Source organism: Pelophylax lessonae, assembly GCF_965119305.1.
Source record: "Pelophylax lessonae genome assembly, chromosome: 10".
Taxonomy (NCBI): domain Eukaryota; kingdom Metazoa; phylum Chordata; class Amphibia; order Anura; family Ranidae; genus Pelophylax; species Pelophylax lessonae.
In genome coordinates this window covers 38,969,684-38,986,984 of record NC_138777.1, presented here as the reverse complement: position 1 = coordinate 38,986,984, position 17,301 = coordinate 38,969,684, and the positions used below count along the sequence as shown (strand labels likewise).

At 44.6% G+C, this 17,301-nt stretch overlaps 1 protein-coding gene across 4 annotated transcripts in view; it reads left to right on the top strand.

The window, feature by feature from the left end:
• The window catches only part of ANO1 (anoctamin 1), a 375,121-nt gene that overhangs the window by 330,743 nt on the left and 27,077 nt on the right, over positions 1–17,301 (top strand). For all 4 annotated transcript variants that reach the window (XM_082270065.1, XM_082270063.1, XM_082270064.1 and 1 more), the window contains 4 exons: positions 2,591–2,648; positions 5,465–5,565; positions 5,687–5,832; positions 8,166–8,318. In XM_082270065.1, the coding sequence (XP_082126191.1) occupies positions 2,591–2,648; positions 5,465–5,565; positions 5,687–5,832; positions 8,166–8,318 (458 nt within the window). The remainder of the gene's footprint in view (positions 1–2,590; positions 2,649–5,464; positions 5,566–5,686; positions 5,833–8,165; positions 8,319–17,301) is intronic.

Sequence of the window (17,301 nt, the reverse complement as noted above, 5' to 3'; positions counted from 1 at the left end):
AAAAAAAAAAAAAAATATATATATATATATATATATATATATATATATATATATTAAGAAATGTAGGCCAAATTGTATTCTGCCACATGTCTTTGGTAAGAAAAACAAAATCCCAATAAGTGTTTATTATTGGTTTGAGTGAAAGCTCTAGCATTTACAAACTATGGTGTGTATATATACTGGAATTTGTATTTACTTTTTACTACTAATGGAGGTGATCAGTGACTTATATTGGGACTGTGATAGTGCAGCTGGAAATCTGACACTGAGTGGAAACTAACTGCCACTGACCTCACCAGTGATACTAATACAGTGATAATACTATACACTGTCACTGTACTAATGACACTGACTACATCTATGGGTAATCATAGTATTAAATGTGTGCCTAACAAGTGTTAATTTGTGTAATGTGTGCTGCTTTGCAGGGAGAAGAAACAGAGTTTGTTCCCTCTGTACAGATCCCTGTGTTGATTGTCAACACAGGGCTCTGGGCTGTGATTGGACACAGCCGATCAGCAGGTCCTGGCCCGTTCACAGTACATTGCGGGTGGGAGGTCCGGAAGTGGTTAAAGTGGTTGTAAACCTCAGACATGAAATATGGACAAAGCATATCCCTGTTTAGTGTGTACCTGTCCCAAGCCAAAGCACTATGGGGTGTATATTCTAATGCTAGGGAGGACAAAATTAGTCACAATTCTGCAGAGAAACCAATCCGCTTCTAACCTAAGCTTGTTTGATTAGGCCTTAGCAATAAAATCTGGAAGCTGATTAGTTTCTCTGCAGAATTGTGACTTATTTTGCCCTATTTTGAATTAAATTCAAAATACTTACAACATCTTACAAAGCAACCCACAGCTTAGCCCCAAGCTACATTACCAGCCTCGTCTCAAAATACCAACCTAATCGCTCTCTCCGTTCTTCTCAAAACCTCCTGCTCTCTAGCCCCCTTGTCACCTCCTCCCATGCTCACCTCCAGGACTTTTCCAGAGCCTCTCCAATCCTATGGAACTCCTTACCCTTATCTGTCCGATTATCTCCTACTCTATTAGCTTTTAGGCGATCTCTGAAAACCCTCCTTTTCAGAGAAGCCTATCCTACCAACACCAAACAAATGTACCTCCATTTTCTCCATCAACCCATTCCCCACGGTTATTGCCTTTTGTTTCACCTGACCCTCCCTTCTAGATTGTAAGCTCTAACGAGCAGGGCCCTCTAGTTTCTCCTGTTTTGAACTGTATTGTAACTGTATTGTCTTCCCTCACATTGTAAAGCAAACTGTTGGTGCTATATAAATCCTGTATAATAATAATAATATCTAGCTTTAGTAGATAAACTTCACTGTGGTGTCATTTCTGTCTGCTGCCCCTTCCTCTGCTATCTGCATGAGTGACTTCTGACAAGTTTTCCTGACACCAAGAGCAAAAAGGTGACGGGAGGGATCTGTGATTGACAGCCTCAGCTCTGTTCCTATGTGCTGTCCCTTCCCTCCAATCTGCTGTCAGAGTTCTCCTCACTGAGCTCTGCAGTGTGTAATTTCAACTCTCCATTCCCTGTTATCTGACAGCTCAGACAAGCTTTATATGACTTTGAAGAATTTGAGAATTGATTTAGAGAAGAGAAAGCTGCAGATAAACAGGTTATTTAGGTGATAACACAGAGTTAACAAATCCTCCTGCATGAGGATAGTCCCTTCACTGAGTATATGTAAGAGTTTACAACCACTTTAGGATACGTTTTGTTTTCTTTGTAAATTGCGTTCGCTCTACAAAATCTTTTTTTAATAATATATATATATATATATATATATATATATATATATATATATATATATATATATATATATATATATATATTATTATTATGCAGGATTTATAGATCACCGACAGTTTACAAAATTAAATCTGAAAAAAACATTATCAATACCCAATTGTTTTTCCTATAACTGATCACATGACCTCTCATCTTCATAAGGGGCTTAGAGAGGTGAGAGTAGAGACTGCAGGGGAACATGTCCGCCGCAGGCAGAGAAACAGTAGTACACTGATCGTTCCCAGTAAAGAGCTGAACAGGAGGGTGTGTCAGCACAAGTCTTGGCCTTTGGAAGACAGGCTCCCAGCGCAGCCAGAAAACTGACTACGCTGGGATGGATGTGTCTACCATGGTCAGATTGAAATAGGAAAGCAGAGGGACTAGCAGATATGTCAGGGATTTCACACAATGTAAGCAATACAAAGAGAACGGGATACTTTCTAACACAAGTACATGGTACAGGAGGCACATACTGTATCAAGAAAATGAAATGTTAGGGTAACATTCTTTAGGATGATGAATTATTGGTGTCACATTAGGACTTGGATTCCTTTGCTAAAAAAAACAACTATGGGTACAATGGGGTAAAGGTTTACATGGAACTATGCGTACATTAAATCAATAATATGCTAATTGTCCAGCATTTCCCATGTATTTGTGGTTCTTGCTTGCAATCTGTAACTCCAGTTGCTTGTCAATTGGCTGTATGTTTTCTGTCAATCTTGAAGATTTGTTTATAAATATGCAAGCAAGTACAGCCCTTATTTTTGCTTTATAGGTTTATTGGAAGACCAGGCGATTATGTATACATTTTTGGCTCGTTCAGAATGGAAGAGGTACGTATATCTCTGGGGGCTTGAAAAGAACTAAGTGAAAAATGTCCTCAGCTGTGCAGTTTATTGAATGTGGTATGTTAGTAGATGTAGTGGAATAGGTTCAGGAGGTGAATGCAGCTGTTTTGGCAAAGGGATGGCCGCTGAACAGGGCCGGACTGGCCTACTGGGAAATTTCCCGGTAGGTCAGCAAGTCAGCAAGCTTTGAGGGCAGCGGCGCCCGTAAAGAAATGTCTCCCGGCCCCGGCTGACATGGCAACTGCGTATGTGCCGTTCCAAAGATTGCCGGGCTCAGGAAAGCCCGTACAAGCTTCGACATATTCGGCCACACAGCGCATGCCGGGCGGCACCATTTTTAAATGTATTTTCAGTCCTCTCCGTGATGGTGCGTGCCGGCCGGCCGAGCAATAGGACTGTACCCCTCCAGCCTCTGGGAAGTGATCACCTGTACATTCTGTCCTCTACCATCCATTGCACAGCCTCTGACCCCCGATCATGTTTTTCTCTCCTCTCCCATAAAAATGCACAGCCTCTGACCACCTGTCCTGTGTTGCTCTCCTGTTTCATGCCTGCGCAGTGCCTGACATCTGTACCATGACTGCACAGCTCCTGACATCTGTACCATGCCCGCGCAGCGCCTGACATCTGTACCATGCCCACACAGCGCCTGACATCTGTACCATGCCCACACAGCGCCATGCATCTGTACCGTGCCCCGCACAGCGCCAGACATCTCCTGTACCATGGCCGCACAGCGCCAGACATCTGTACCATGGCCGCACAGTGCCAGACATCTGTACCATGGCCGCACAGCGCCAGACATCTGTACCATGGCCGCACAGCGCCAGACATCTGTACCATGGCCGCACAGCGCCTGACATCTGTACCATGGCCGCACAGCGCCTGACATCTGTACCATGGCCGCACAGCGCCTGACATCTGTACCATGGCCGCACAGCGCCTGACATCTGTACCATGGCCGCACAGCGCCTGACATCTGTACCATGGCCGCACAGTGCCTGACATCTGTACCATGGCCGCACAGCGCCTGACATCTGTACCATGGCCGCACAGCGCCTGACATCTGTACCATGGCCGCACAGCGCCTGACATCTGTACCATGGCCGCACAGCGCCTGACATCTGTACCATGGCCGCACAGCGCCTGACATCTGTACAATGCCCGCACAGCCCCTGATATCTGTACCATGCCCGCACAGCGCCAGACATCTCCTGTACCATGCCCGCACAGCCCCTGATATCTGTACCATGCCCGCACAGCGCCAGACATCTCCTGTACCATGCCTGCACACCCCCTGATGTCTGTACCATGCCCGCACAGCGCCTGACATTTGTACCATGCCCACACAGAGCCTGACATCTCCTGTACCATGCCCGCAGCCCCTGCATCTCCTGCACCATGCCCGCAGCCCCTGCATCTCCTGCACCATGCCCGCAGCCCCTGCATCTCCTGCACCATGCCCGCAGCCCCTGCATCTCCTGCACCATGCCCGCAGCCCCTGCATCTCCTGCTTCATGCCCGCAGCCCCTGCATCTCCTGCTTCATGCCCGCAGCCCCTGCATCTCCTGCACCATAGCCGCAGCCCCTGCATCTCCTGCACCATGGCCACAGCCCCTGCATCTCCTGCACCATGGCCGCAGCCCCTGCATCTCCTGCACCATGGCCGCAGCCCCTGCATCTCCTGCACCATGGCCGCAGCCCCTGCATCTCCTGCACCATGGCCGCAGCCCCTGCATCTCCTGCACCATGGCCGCAGCCCCTGCATCTCCTGCACCATGGCCGCAGCCCCTGCATCTCCTGCACCATGGCCGCAGCCCCTGCATCTCCTGCACCATGGCCGCAGCCCCTGCATCTCCTGCACCATGGCCGCACCCCCTGCATCTCCTGCACCATGGCCGCACCCCCTGCATCTCCTGCACCATGGCCGCACCCCCTGCATCTCCTGCACCATGGCCGCACCCCCTGCATCTCCTGCACCATGGCCGCAGCCCCTGCATCTCCTACACCATGGCCGCAGCCTCTGACATCTCCTGTACCATGTCCGCACAGCCTCTGACATCTCCTGTACCATGTCCGCACAACCTCTGACATCTCCTGTACCATGTCCGCACAGCCTCTGACATCTCCTGTACCATGTCTGCAGTCTGACATCTCCTGTACCATGTCTGCAGTCTCTGACATCTCCTGTACCATGCCCGCAGCCTCTGCATCTCCTGTACCATGTCCACACAGCCCCCGACATCTCCTGTACCATGTCTGCAGCCCCCGACATCTCCTGTACCATGCCCGCAGCCCCCGACATCTCCTGTACCATGCCAAGAGCCCCCGACATCTCCTGTACCATGCCCAGAGCCCCCGACATCTCCTGTACCATGCCCGCAGCCCCCGACATCTCCTGTACCATGCCCGCAGCCCCTGCATCTCCTGTATCATGTCCGCACTTTTACCACTTTTACCCTGAATTTGCTTATATATATATATATATATATATATATATATATATATATATATATGAAGCACTACATGCTTTCATATCTTTCATATCTTTCTTATCTATATATAATACACTCTTTAAATGTTCTTTAAAATGCATGGTTTTCCCTTTTATGAATAAGAAAATAATGGCGCTATGCTGTTGGGTCGGTATAATAATGCTATGGGGCTGGTATGAAATTATTTCCAGGGCTGAATTTTATTCCCAGTCCGGCCCTGCCGCTGAATACAGCTCTGATGACAGCAAAACAGAAGATGCTCAGTAATGTGAAAGTCAGTGAATTCCTGTTCTATGTTCTCCACAGTGTGCCCCTGGTGGCTGTTTAATGGAACTGTGCATCCAGCTTAGTATCATCATGCTTGGAAAACAGTTGATTCAGAACAATCTCTTCGAGATAGGAATCCCGTGAGTGTTTCTCCTAAATTTTAATCCATTATTCATGTTAGAAAGCTCACACTATCTATCTTATCTATCTATCTTTATTTTTTTCTGACAAATCCTTAACATATATTTATTGACTTGCTAGGAAGATGAAGAAGCTGATTAGGTACTTGAAATCAAGACGACAAATATACAAGGACCATGAGGAGCATGTCAAGAGGAAACAGCGTTATGAGCTGGATTATGATCTGGAACCTTTTGCAGGACTCACCCCAGAGTACATGGAAATGAGTATGTGCCATACTGCCCAGGAGGGTTACCTCAGCAGGGGCAGGACAATGGGTGGGCAGGAGAGGCGGCTGCCCTGGGTACTATGGTATTGTAAGGTGGAGGGCACCACAAGGAGATGGGGGGGGGGGGTTTGTGTTAGGGGAATTTGGGGGGCAGCAAGGGGTGAGTATTGTTCCAGGAGGGGAAATTTTAGGGGGTGTTAAGAGTGTTGACCTAGGGAGATTTGTGTTGGGAGGGGGGATAGGGGGGAAGATTTGTGCTGGGTGGGAGGGATTTTAAGGTGGGGGGGAGATGTGTATTGGGAGGGGAAATTTTAGGGGTAGAGGATTTGAGGTGGGGAGATTTGGGGATTGTGGGGCAAAGATTTGTGCTGGGAGGGAGGTTTTTAGCAGGGGTGCACATTTGTATTTGGAGGAAGGGGAATTTATGCTTAGAGGGTATGCATGCAGATTAGTGCTCAGTGATTTTGTGGGGGGGAATTTTGCTGACACATAATGCTCATACATTTGGGGGTGCACAGTTTGGCATTCCCTGGGCTGTAAATTACTTTGTCCCAGCACTGCTTCTCAGGATGAGCTAGACATGAATAATGCTTTATAAATGGAAGGACAAGCAGGACTGGGGTTATTTTTACCGAATGCCACTGATTTATACAAATATCTGTGATTATTCTAATTTTAAATTGAAGTCCAATCTAAACTGATCTCATCTTAAACCTGTTCCCAGCCACCATTTAAGTGCTATACTATCTAGCCCGTAGAAGAAAATTGTGAACACTTTCTTCTTTCCTGGGTACTCTGGTCCAGTCACATGATCCGCTCCCAGTGCAGTCTTCAGAGTAGAGGATGGACTGCCAACAATGGAAGCCCCATATTAAGCCTATGGGTGATGTCACCGCCCAGACATTACAGCAGTTGTCAGCGATCTCTCCGCTCCACTGAAGCCAGCTACTGGGGGAAATCACATGACTGGACCGCAGTGCCCAGGGAGTAGGTAAGTATACACATCTTTCCTCTACAGGCTACTAGTATAGGACTTAGAATGGAGGTGGGAGCAGGTTTAGGATTATATAGGTTTAGACCAGACTTCTACTTTAAAGGTTGCTGCCAAATCCTTCTAAGTATCAGAATATACACCCACACATTTATCAGGAACCTACTGGTTGGAATTTTTTTCTGGAATTCAGTGTAGCTGTGGAGGAGTATGGTTCCTTTGGCTTGCTGAGCTATAGATGGTCTCCATTCTGGACCTCCAGGCTCTGCTTCTGTTGCACACTTACTGAATTGCAGGTGCATTGCAGTATACACACACTCTGGCTCTTGTAATATGTCAAGAGTGAAAACATTGTACCCTGATAATGTATCCTCAGCGTGCATGGTCAAAGTCCATTCGATGGAAGAAATAAGACACCAGGCCTGAAGAGCAAAAAAAAAAAAAAAACACTCTTATAGCGGAAGAGTAACCAATACTCTAAATTAGCTCTAAGTCCCAGCTGAAAATTCACTGAATCCACAATAGGCATATCAGGGGTTAAATCAGCTAGTTTCACGCACTTACTGCAGCTTCTCAACAGATAGAAGGGATAGCTGTAATAACTCGAAAGAACACCAGAGAGTGCAATCTAAATGCAGTAAAATGATTCTTTATTATACAAAGAAATAAACCGGTGCCTTTCTTCCTGCATGTGAGTGGCCAATTTTGTTCCTTTTTGTATAAGAAAGAATCATTATACTGCACTTAGATCATGCCCTCTGGTGTACTTTTACCGAGCCTGAAGAGGGATCTGAGAACTTGGTAGCAGTGGCTACTGCAAAGTCAATGGTTTGTAAGACAATCTCACTGCTGACTCACAATAAACTAAGCAGAAAGGCAAAGGCAGGAACCACGCCATGTTACCAGAGGCACTGCAAGAAGCCAACAAGTGATTCAAATTCTCTTAGTTTTGGTTAATTTTTTGGACCAGTTCACACCAGGAGGCAGTGCAGGAAACCTGCATTCCTTGTGCATTTCCCACACCGCATTCAAAATGCACAGCAGCTGTGATTTGCAGTGGGTGTAATTACTAAGTTAATGACCCTCTAAATGCAGGTTGAAAACCCAGTGCGTTTGCCCACACCGAATCGCATGGTACAGAAGTACCATGCAATCTGGTTGCAGTGAGTTTCCAAAAGTGGTGCATCAAATTGAATTGGCTGTAACTGCACTGCACAGAACTGCATGTAATTCGCACAGGAACCGGCCCTCTGATACTTTGTAATGTGTAGTACCAATTTTTTTCTAAGTGTATACTTTTCTTTTTCTATGTGTTATTTATATGAATGTTTCTGTTGCAGTTATCCAATTTGGATTTGTCACTCTGTTTGTTGCCTCCTTTCCGCTGGCTCCTCTGTTTGCACTACTAAACAACATAATTGAAATCCGTCTGGATGCCAAGAAATTTATCACTGAACTTAGAAGGCCTGTGGCAGTCCGAGCAAAAGATATAGGTAAGCACCAAAGGGCTGTATTTATCAGCAGGTTTGTATAAAGTGCATATATAAAATGTGCATGTGTGTGTGTGTGTATGTATGTATGTATGTATGTGTGTATGTATATATATATATATATATATATATATATATATATATATATATATATATATATATATATATATATATATAATAATGTATATGTATGTATGTGAGGTTAAAAAAAAGAAACCAGTCCACCCAGTTTAAACTACGATAAGTGTGTGCATTTGCGGTTAATAGTTTATTATATACCCCTGTATGTTGTGATTAAGATGCGCATATAATGTTTTTTTTAAACTATCGATGCACCCTGCTGACCACTGCTTGTGGAAGAGAATTCCACATCCTTACCGCTCTGACGATAAAGAACCCTTTACGCAGTTTAACCTCCCTGGCGGTGATCCCGAGCGTGACTCGGGGTTAATTTTTTCTATCAGGAGCGGTAACCCCGAGTCACGCTCGGGGTAGTATTGCAGAGTGCCAGCGGAGCCCCCTTGGCTCCCCGAGTAATGCACTTACCTTGTCCCGGCGATCCAGCGATGTCCTTCGCTCCGATCGCCGGGTGACCGGCGTCTGACTTCCTGGTTCCGTTCCCTGCGAGCAGAGGCGGTGCACGGGAGCGGAACTGGGCGGGAGTTTTGAAAAGTAAAAATATATAAAAGAGGTGATACAATGTAATCTGAGAGGATTACACTGTATCACCACAGATTACCTCAGATCTGACAGTACAGTGCCCCTTCTGACATTATACTTGTGATTTGTGCCCAAAAAAATATAAATATTATGGCATCAAAAAAGCGCCAGTCTAAAGCGCTTTTGGACCAGCTGAGTGACAGCGGCAGCGACAGCAACCCGGAGGTGCTCGCGGAAGTGAGCGATAGCGAGTCATGGGGTGATTTGTCGTCTGACACTGACACGGATCTGGCAAGTGACAACGGCGATGACCCTGCACCTGACCTGAGCGATGTGCGCACTTGGTGTGCTATTGATTGCGATGCGGACCAGGTAGCGCCCCCAAGATTCCCGTTCACCGGATTACCTGGGATGAAGGTAGATGTCGAGCGTGACAACCCTCTGGCATACCTGCAATTATTCCTCACTGAGGAGATAATTGAAATAATTGTCATGGAGACGAATCGCTACCAAGAGCAGCAATCCGCTACGCTGCATGCCAGGTTTTCCAGAAGCAGAAAATGGGAACCGGTGACGAAAGAGGACATGTGGCTGTTTCTGGGACTCATCATTCTTCAGGGGTTGGCGGGGAAACCGTTCCAGAAATGGTACTGGACCACCAACAGGTTACTGGCCACTCCGTTCTTTGGCACAGTGATGTCTGAGTATCGCTTCTCCCTGATTATGAAGTATTTCCACTTCACAAACAATGAGGAGTTTGATGAGGTCCCGCATCCTGCGCCCAAACTGAAAAAAATCTGGGAGGTATGGCAAATTATTGTGGCCAATTTCCAGCGGACCTACGTGCCAGAAAGGGACGTCAGCTTGGATGAGAGTTTGATGGCCTACAAGGGTCGCCTAAGCTGGATTCAGTACATCGCATCCAAAAGAGCGCGGTTTGGCATCAAATCATATATGCTCTGCGAGTCATCCACGGGGTACATATGGAATTCGGTAATTTACACCGGCAAAGGCACTAAATTCAACCCCAGGTACAGCGGCTATGGGATGGCCACATCATCCGTCCTTACACTTCTGGAGCCATTGCTGAACCAGGGATATTGTGTGACCACGGACAACTTCTATACGTTCCCGGAACTATATGATGTTTTGCTACAAAATAGAACTGACGCATATGGTACCGTTAGGCCTAACCGACGAGACATGCCATCTTTGTTTGCCAAAAAAAACCTAAAAACTGGAGAAATGGTTGCCTGGCAGAAGGGTAAGATGATGGCAATGCGATGGCGAGACAAGAAGGATGTGTGTCTCATGAGCACTGTGCACAATACCTCCACTGCCATGGTCCACACAAAATGTGGGACAGATGTGCTGAAACCGCAGGTCGTGATTGACTATAACAAAACAATAGGAGGTGTCGACAGAGCCAATCAGGCCATGACCTTCTATCCCGCTATGCGAAAACAGCAAAAAAAAATATTATAAAAAAATATTCAGACACCTTCTGGAACAATGTCTTTTGGAACGTTTACATCCTGCACAAAGCCAACAGTGACAAGCCTCTTGCTCATTCCGAGTTTGTCTGGAAGGTGGCTGAGCAGATTTTTGTAAAGTACCAGACACCATCAGGAGTTGTAAATAGACCTGGACGTCGCGCTGTTGACGTGGTCAACCCAGAATGTCTGACCGGCCGTCACTTTGCAGACTATATCCCGCCAACTGCAAAAAAAGGCAGCACCGACCAGGATGTGTGTAGTTTGCTGCTCAAAACGCGATAGCAATGGAAAGAAAGTCCGAAAGGAAACCAGGTTCCATTGTCCTGATTGTGACGTCGGACTTTGTGTAGCTCCTTGTTTCAAAATTTATCACAAGCAGGATGTGTATTGAATTTTCTTTCTTTGACAAATTTCCTTATTTACTACATTATTGAATAAAATTACATTATTTATGAGATTATAATTCATGATTTTGTGTTTCAAAATTTATCACATCTGGGATGTCTACTAGAGTCTTGTTTTGGTCAGGTTTAAGTCAGTAATTACTAAGAATTGTATGCCTATAATACATAACACCAAATTTCCATTAAAAAAATTGTACCGCTTTTGGTATAAACTTCCAGACATAATCATACTGCCAGGGAGGTTAAGGTTAAACCTCTTCTCTTCTAATTCTAGTGAATGGCCGTGTGTCTTTGAATTCCTTTTTCGCTGAAAAGTTTGTTCCCTATGCTAGGGTCACCAGTACAGTGTTTGTACATTGATATTATACCCCCCCTCAAGCGTCTCTTCTCCAGAGAGAATAAGTTCAATGCTTGTAGTTTTTCCTCATAGCTGAAGTCCTCCATTCCCTTTATTAGCTTTGTTGCCCTTCTATGGACTCTCTCCAGTTACAGCACATCCTTCCTGAGGACCGGTGCCCAGAACTGTAGGGCATACTCGAGATGTGGCCGGACCAGAGTCTTGTAGAGTGGGAGAATTAATGTTATTTCTCTGGAGTGAATCCCCTTTTTTATACATGCCAGTATTCTGTTGGCTTTGCTTGCAGCAGCTTGGCATTGCATGCCATTGCTGAGCTTGTCGTCTACTAGGACCCCCAGGTAATTCTCCATCTTAGATTTCCCCAAAGGTTCTCTCCCTAGTGAGTAGCTTGTGTTCATATTTCTGGCACCCAAATGCATTACCTTACATTTTTTATGTGTATGCACACATAAACATAACATAAACACACATATACACATATACAGATATACAGTGTGTGTGTGTATGTATGTATGTATATATATATATATATATATATATATATATATATATATACATACATACATACATACATACATACACCAAGCTGACTCAAATTAAACTTGGAATATGATCATTTGGATTCAGAATTCTTGTTTGTGATTGGTATCTGTGAGAAAACAACATTTTTGCAAATGACACCAAGAGGCTCCAACTGACCGGTTAGGTTATAGACATGGGCAGTAATGTCCTTCTCCTGAAAAACCTCAGAAATGAATCTGCTTCTCTGCTCACTCCGATGTCCTGACATTATCCTGCATGTTTTTAAATGCTGAAGTATGATAATATTGTACAGTGTTAGCCATAGATTCATTCAGGAAATTTGGAGTGTAAATTATACCCTTTATTGGCTGCCTGGCTAGTAATAAATAATGCACGCTTTCAGGAATCCTTAGATCCCATCATCAGGCAATAAAGTGATACTAAAGTCTCTTTTTTGTATAAAAATAACAAACCTGTTATACTTACCTGCTCTGTGTAATGGTTTTGCACAGAGCAGCCCAGATCCTCCTCTTTTCATGTCCCTCGCCGGTGCTCCAGGCCCCTCCTTCCTGCTGAGTGCCCCCATAGCAAGCAGCTTGCTATGGGGGCACCTGCGCTGAGCCTCTGCTCTGTGTTCCATTCAGACACAGGGCCATGACTTGGCTCACCCCTTCTCTCTCTCCTCATTGACTCAGTGAATTTGACAGCAGCGGGAGCCAATGGCACTGTGCATCTCAGCCAATCGGGGGGGGGGGGTCGTGGACACCTGAGTCTCTTTCCGGATCAAGATGGAGCTCTGGTAAGTATTAGTGAGGCTGCCACGCACAGAAGGTTTTTTTCATCTTCGTGCATTGAATGCATTACATTATAAAAACCTTCTGCCTTTTAGAACCACTTTTAAATGTTTAAAGTCTGGTGAATGGATCTAAGGAATCTTGAAAGCTTGCATCTTTAATAACTTAAGTTAACCAATAAAGGGTATCGTATAAACTCTAAACCTAATGCTGAAGTATGCAAGAACAAATCCTGACACATCCTTTCCAACAAAAATATGAATATATGGCAGTTTAAGACTGAGTTGATAAATAATAGGATGAAAAGAAACACTGTAAACTCAGACTGCAACAAGCAGCCATCAATTCACATTCTAAAGCCTGCCTTTGACTAACTCTAAAACTATTCCATGGCTTTGGCATATGCTGCATGTGTTCTGAAACTGATTCAAGTGTAAGAACTATTTTAATATTAAGTATCCCATCAAGTATTGGCAAAATATTTGAATTAGTCATGTTACAAAATAATTAGAATCAAAACGACAACTCATAAGTATCTTAAAAATTGAGAAATGACTTTTAGGCAAATGCAATCTGAAGACGCTGTAGCCAATAAATGCCTTACCAAGTGGGTTAACTGCAGTACATATTCGCCTTTGCAAGTTACAGAATGTTAAACAAAATGTATATATAAGACATATGACATTTAATTGACATTCAGAGCCAATTCACACCAGTGCACTGCATTAATGCATGCTATACATTTGTTAGTATGCAGCAGTGCCGTTCATTGTGATCAACGCTCCTACACACCTTTAAAACACATGTGCACTACAATGTACGGTATTTTGTGCATTGCAATGTGGAAAAATGCAGCTTTCCCCATTTCCCTGTGTGTTGTGGTGCATTTTAGCCCATTTAATTTGAATAGGCTGTTTAAAGAACCACAACACATTGCAGCATACAGCATATGACCTACTCTTCTAATTATGTTTTAATTTTGTCTGGGTAGCTGTTGAAGATTTCCCAAACTGACCCTGTGACTGTAAATTAGGAAAGATCTCCCTAACTGAATCCCTGATAACAGTAAAAGTCCCACATCGATTCTAATCCTTCCTCACTCTATCCAAACTGAAATTGGCCGGGCATATACTTTTTATTAATTTTTTTTTTTTGGTATGTTTATTTTTATTTATTTTTTTTATATGCAGTTGATCATGACGGTGGCCAGAACATTTGTCCAAGATAACTTATTAAACATATTATTTTTGATGGAATTTTTTTAAGATTGAACTGGTGGGTACTGTGTATAGTGGTTAGCAATGCATAATGGATGGCAGTCAGTTGATTAATAAACAGGCAAAAAATTTTTGGGGGAGCATACCCATGTAGTGCATTTGCACATCCTTCCCAGCAAGGAGTATTATCTCCAAGGGTTAGAAAGGCTGGATTCATCTCTTTTTCATGGATAGTGTAGGACCCACTGATAATGGGGTACTTTGACGCAGTAGTGGGCTTGAGCACGATATGGCCATATGGTGGGACCAAACCCCCATTTTTATTTATGGACTCTCTTCAGATTTGGTAGTAATTTCTTTTGCATTTGCGCGCTATTCTTTTTTAATAGGCAGTCAGTTGATTATCTAGCAATTGGAAGAAGGGGGGTAAGCCTTGGAAATGGAATTTGAATTTAAAAATATAGTTTGAGTAGGAGGTGAAAGATTGATTGGAGGGTTGTTATTTAATAGTCTGGTTTGATATCTTTGGGTGTATTGGAAACATGTTATAGAGTGGGCATACACTTTAATGTCCAGTGTTTCTTGTTCTTCCATATTTTTAAAATATTGTATGCTTACGTACTCAAATCTAATATTAACTAATGCCACACAAACCTTTTTATTAGGACCTTATATGTTTCATATGTATTTTTATTATGTTCAGGAAACCAATTGCATCATTCACGTATGAATATACAGCCTGTAGAATGGGTCCAGTTCATATTTACTTGTCTATCATTAGCTGCTGTGTTGAAAAAAAGTTTTGTTTACAAGTCTTAGTAGATAGAAATCAAATTTACAAACCTATATGAATGAGTCAAAGTAGTGTCCCATCCATGTCCCATCCAATAAGATTTGGTGGTTTGCCGCTTGAATCGGAGAGAACATGAAAGCAAATATCAGTTTACATGGCAAAAAAATAAAACCATTTATATTCCATGTGAAGGAATTCTAAAGTTGCTCCAAATCAGATCCTTGTAAGAGGTTTAATATTTACCCCTCAAGTAGCTGTCTCCTTTATTCTTTATTTGTGTACTATAGACTCCATCAGACTAATAGGCATTCCTCACTTCTGGAGGCTTTAAATGTCTGCATCACTCTGTGGTTCCATCCTCCTGCCCCTACATCTCAACAGAACATGGCAATGTTGTAGAAGACAGAGGAAGGGCGCACAGAGTGGAAGGAGCAAAGACATCCAATACTATGCAAATTTTAAAATGTTGAAAAATCTGACAGAAATTACAGCACTGGAACAGAGGGAAGGTAGAAGAACTGGCTTGAGAGGTAAGTATAATACCTGTTCTATTGCAGGAAACTGCATTGAGCATTTGGGGGGGGGGGGTTACAAATTTTTGGTTTTCTTTTTAGTAGAAAGGGCAACAGTTAGAATCTGCCTTTAGGGAGACAGCAGTATGTCTTCTCAGCAGTAAAGATTTACCCTCCAGTTGTCACTCCCCGACACAGAATATGTCACTGGATCAGGAATCTCTCCAAAACATTCAGGTTTTTTTTTAACACAAATGTGTTTTTATTGCAGTTTGTCTGTTAGAGATATTTCTCCTAATTTCCTATCTCAGTGACTGGGGAATAAGTGGTGGGCCTTTCCCCAAAGGAACAAAACAGCATTAACCATTTAAGCCCAGGAAGATTTTACCCCTTTCCTGACGAGGGCCTATTTTGCGATTCGGCACTGCGTGACTTTAACGGACAATTGCGCGGTCGTGCGACGCTGTACCTAAACGAATTTGACGTCCTTTTTTTTTCACAAACAGAGCTTTCTTTTGGTGGTATTTGATCACCTGTGCGATTTTTACTTTTTGCACTATAAACAAAAAAACAGCGTAAATTTTGCAAAAATAACTATTTTTCACATTTTTTTATACGAAATTCCCCCCCAAAAGTAAAAATCTAAATTTCTCTAGCGCTCATTGACAGACGTAGTCCTCGGTGATACACCACCTTCGGGTTATGTTGCCTCCACAGGAGCAGGACTAGACAGGAAATTAAAAAGCTCTGGCCACACCCCAGGGGCAGTCCCAGAGGGTATATCCTCTCTCTCTCTGCCTCAGCAAATCAGTTATTTTCTGTCTAGTTAGGAGTAAGGACCTAGACACCTTGCTGGGATCTTAGGTCCTGGCAAGAATTTTTTCTTAAAGGATTTTTTTTTAGACAGCTTTTTTCTCCAGTGTTCCTGTGAGATCTTCAAGCAAGAAAGCTGAACTGGGCGACGGGCTGGATGTTGAGATCCGGTGGTCACCCCAGTTCAGCCTACGAGCGCGTGCAGGCCATAGCTCCGCGCTGGGTCGGCCGCGACAAAGTCCCATTAAAGGACTGTCCACGCGAGTTAAACGTCTCGCTGAAACTGACCATGAGTCACGGCGTCCGTATCGGTCGACAGCCCTCCCGCCCCGGTGGAGAGGGGTACTGTCAGGAGTTGGTGCCCGCCTGGTTCCGGTATGGTGAGTAGTATGTTCCCCCTTTCCCCCTGACGGGTTTTGTGGTGAACGCGGGCCCCTCTCTGTATGGTAAGATAGAGTCCCTTTCTATCCTACAACATGACACAGATCCTCCTACTTTGAGTGTGATTTTATGTGTGCAAAAAGCCAGGAGGCTTGGTTTGGGAGCTAACAATCTAATTGTATACATGTTTTAAAGATGTAATCTGTGGCATTCTGGGAATCTTATGGGTTAAGAATAAGCTACCTACCAGTCAGAAGCCACGGACATGTAGACTGCCTTCCTAATCAGATCTCCAGCTATTAGCAGGCCTCCCGAACGGCCATGCGGTCCGCCAGGGCCGGTACCGCCAACCACGCCATATCCCCATGCAGTGAGAGTGTTGTGTGCCCTGCAGCACACCGATATTCAGTACGGGCCGCCGCCATTTTTTTTGCTGGATTGCACGAGCCGCCATTTTGGCGTAGCCTCGTGTCTCCAGCATGGGGGCGGCCATGTTTGAGGTGATCCAAACACCTCGTGGAGCTTGGGGGAGGCGCCGGAAGGCGTACAGAGGGGCGGAGCCGCCTCCTTTCTTCCTGGGCAGCCAGCCAAAAGACTTCCTGTTTGTTAAGACAGCGCTGTAACCTGTTGCAGTTAAACTCTGAGCATCAAGTGGTGAGCCTGGGGGTCTATCTCTCTCTCTCTCGATCGATAGGGATCCCTAGCAGGTAACACTAAGGGGCTTTTGTGGCGCTGGGGGTCGAAAAAAAAAAAAAAAGAAAAGTTTTATTTTTGAATTATATTATCCAGGAAGTAACTGGAATTATCATGGACCCTGCCACACATATTCCCCCACCTGTTTCCCTCGAGGGGGCCACGGGACCCGCCGGTGCACAGAGTATAGAGTCATTTACAGCAATTTTGGAGTCTATGGTGGCTCGGGTGGAGGCGGCCTGTCAGGGACGGGGGTCAAGGAAGCGACCCCCGCCTACCCCTATACCATCTGACACCTCTGACTCAGATTCAGAGGTGGTCACGGCAGTTGCAGGTTCCTCTG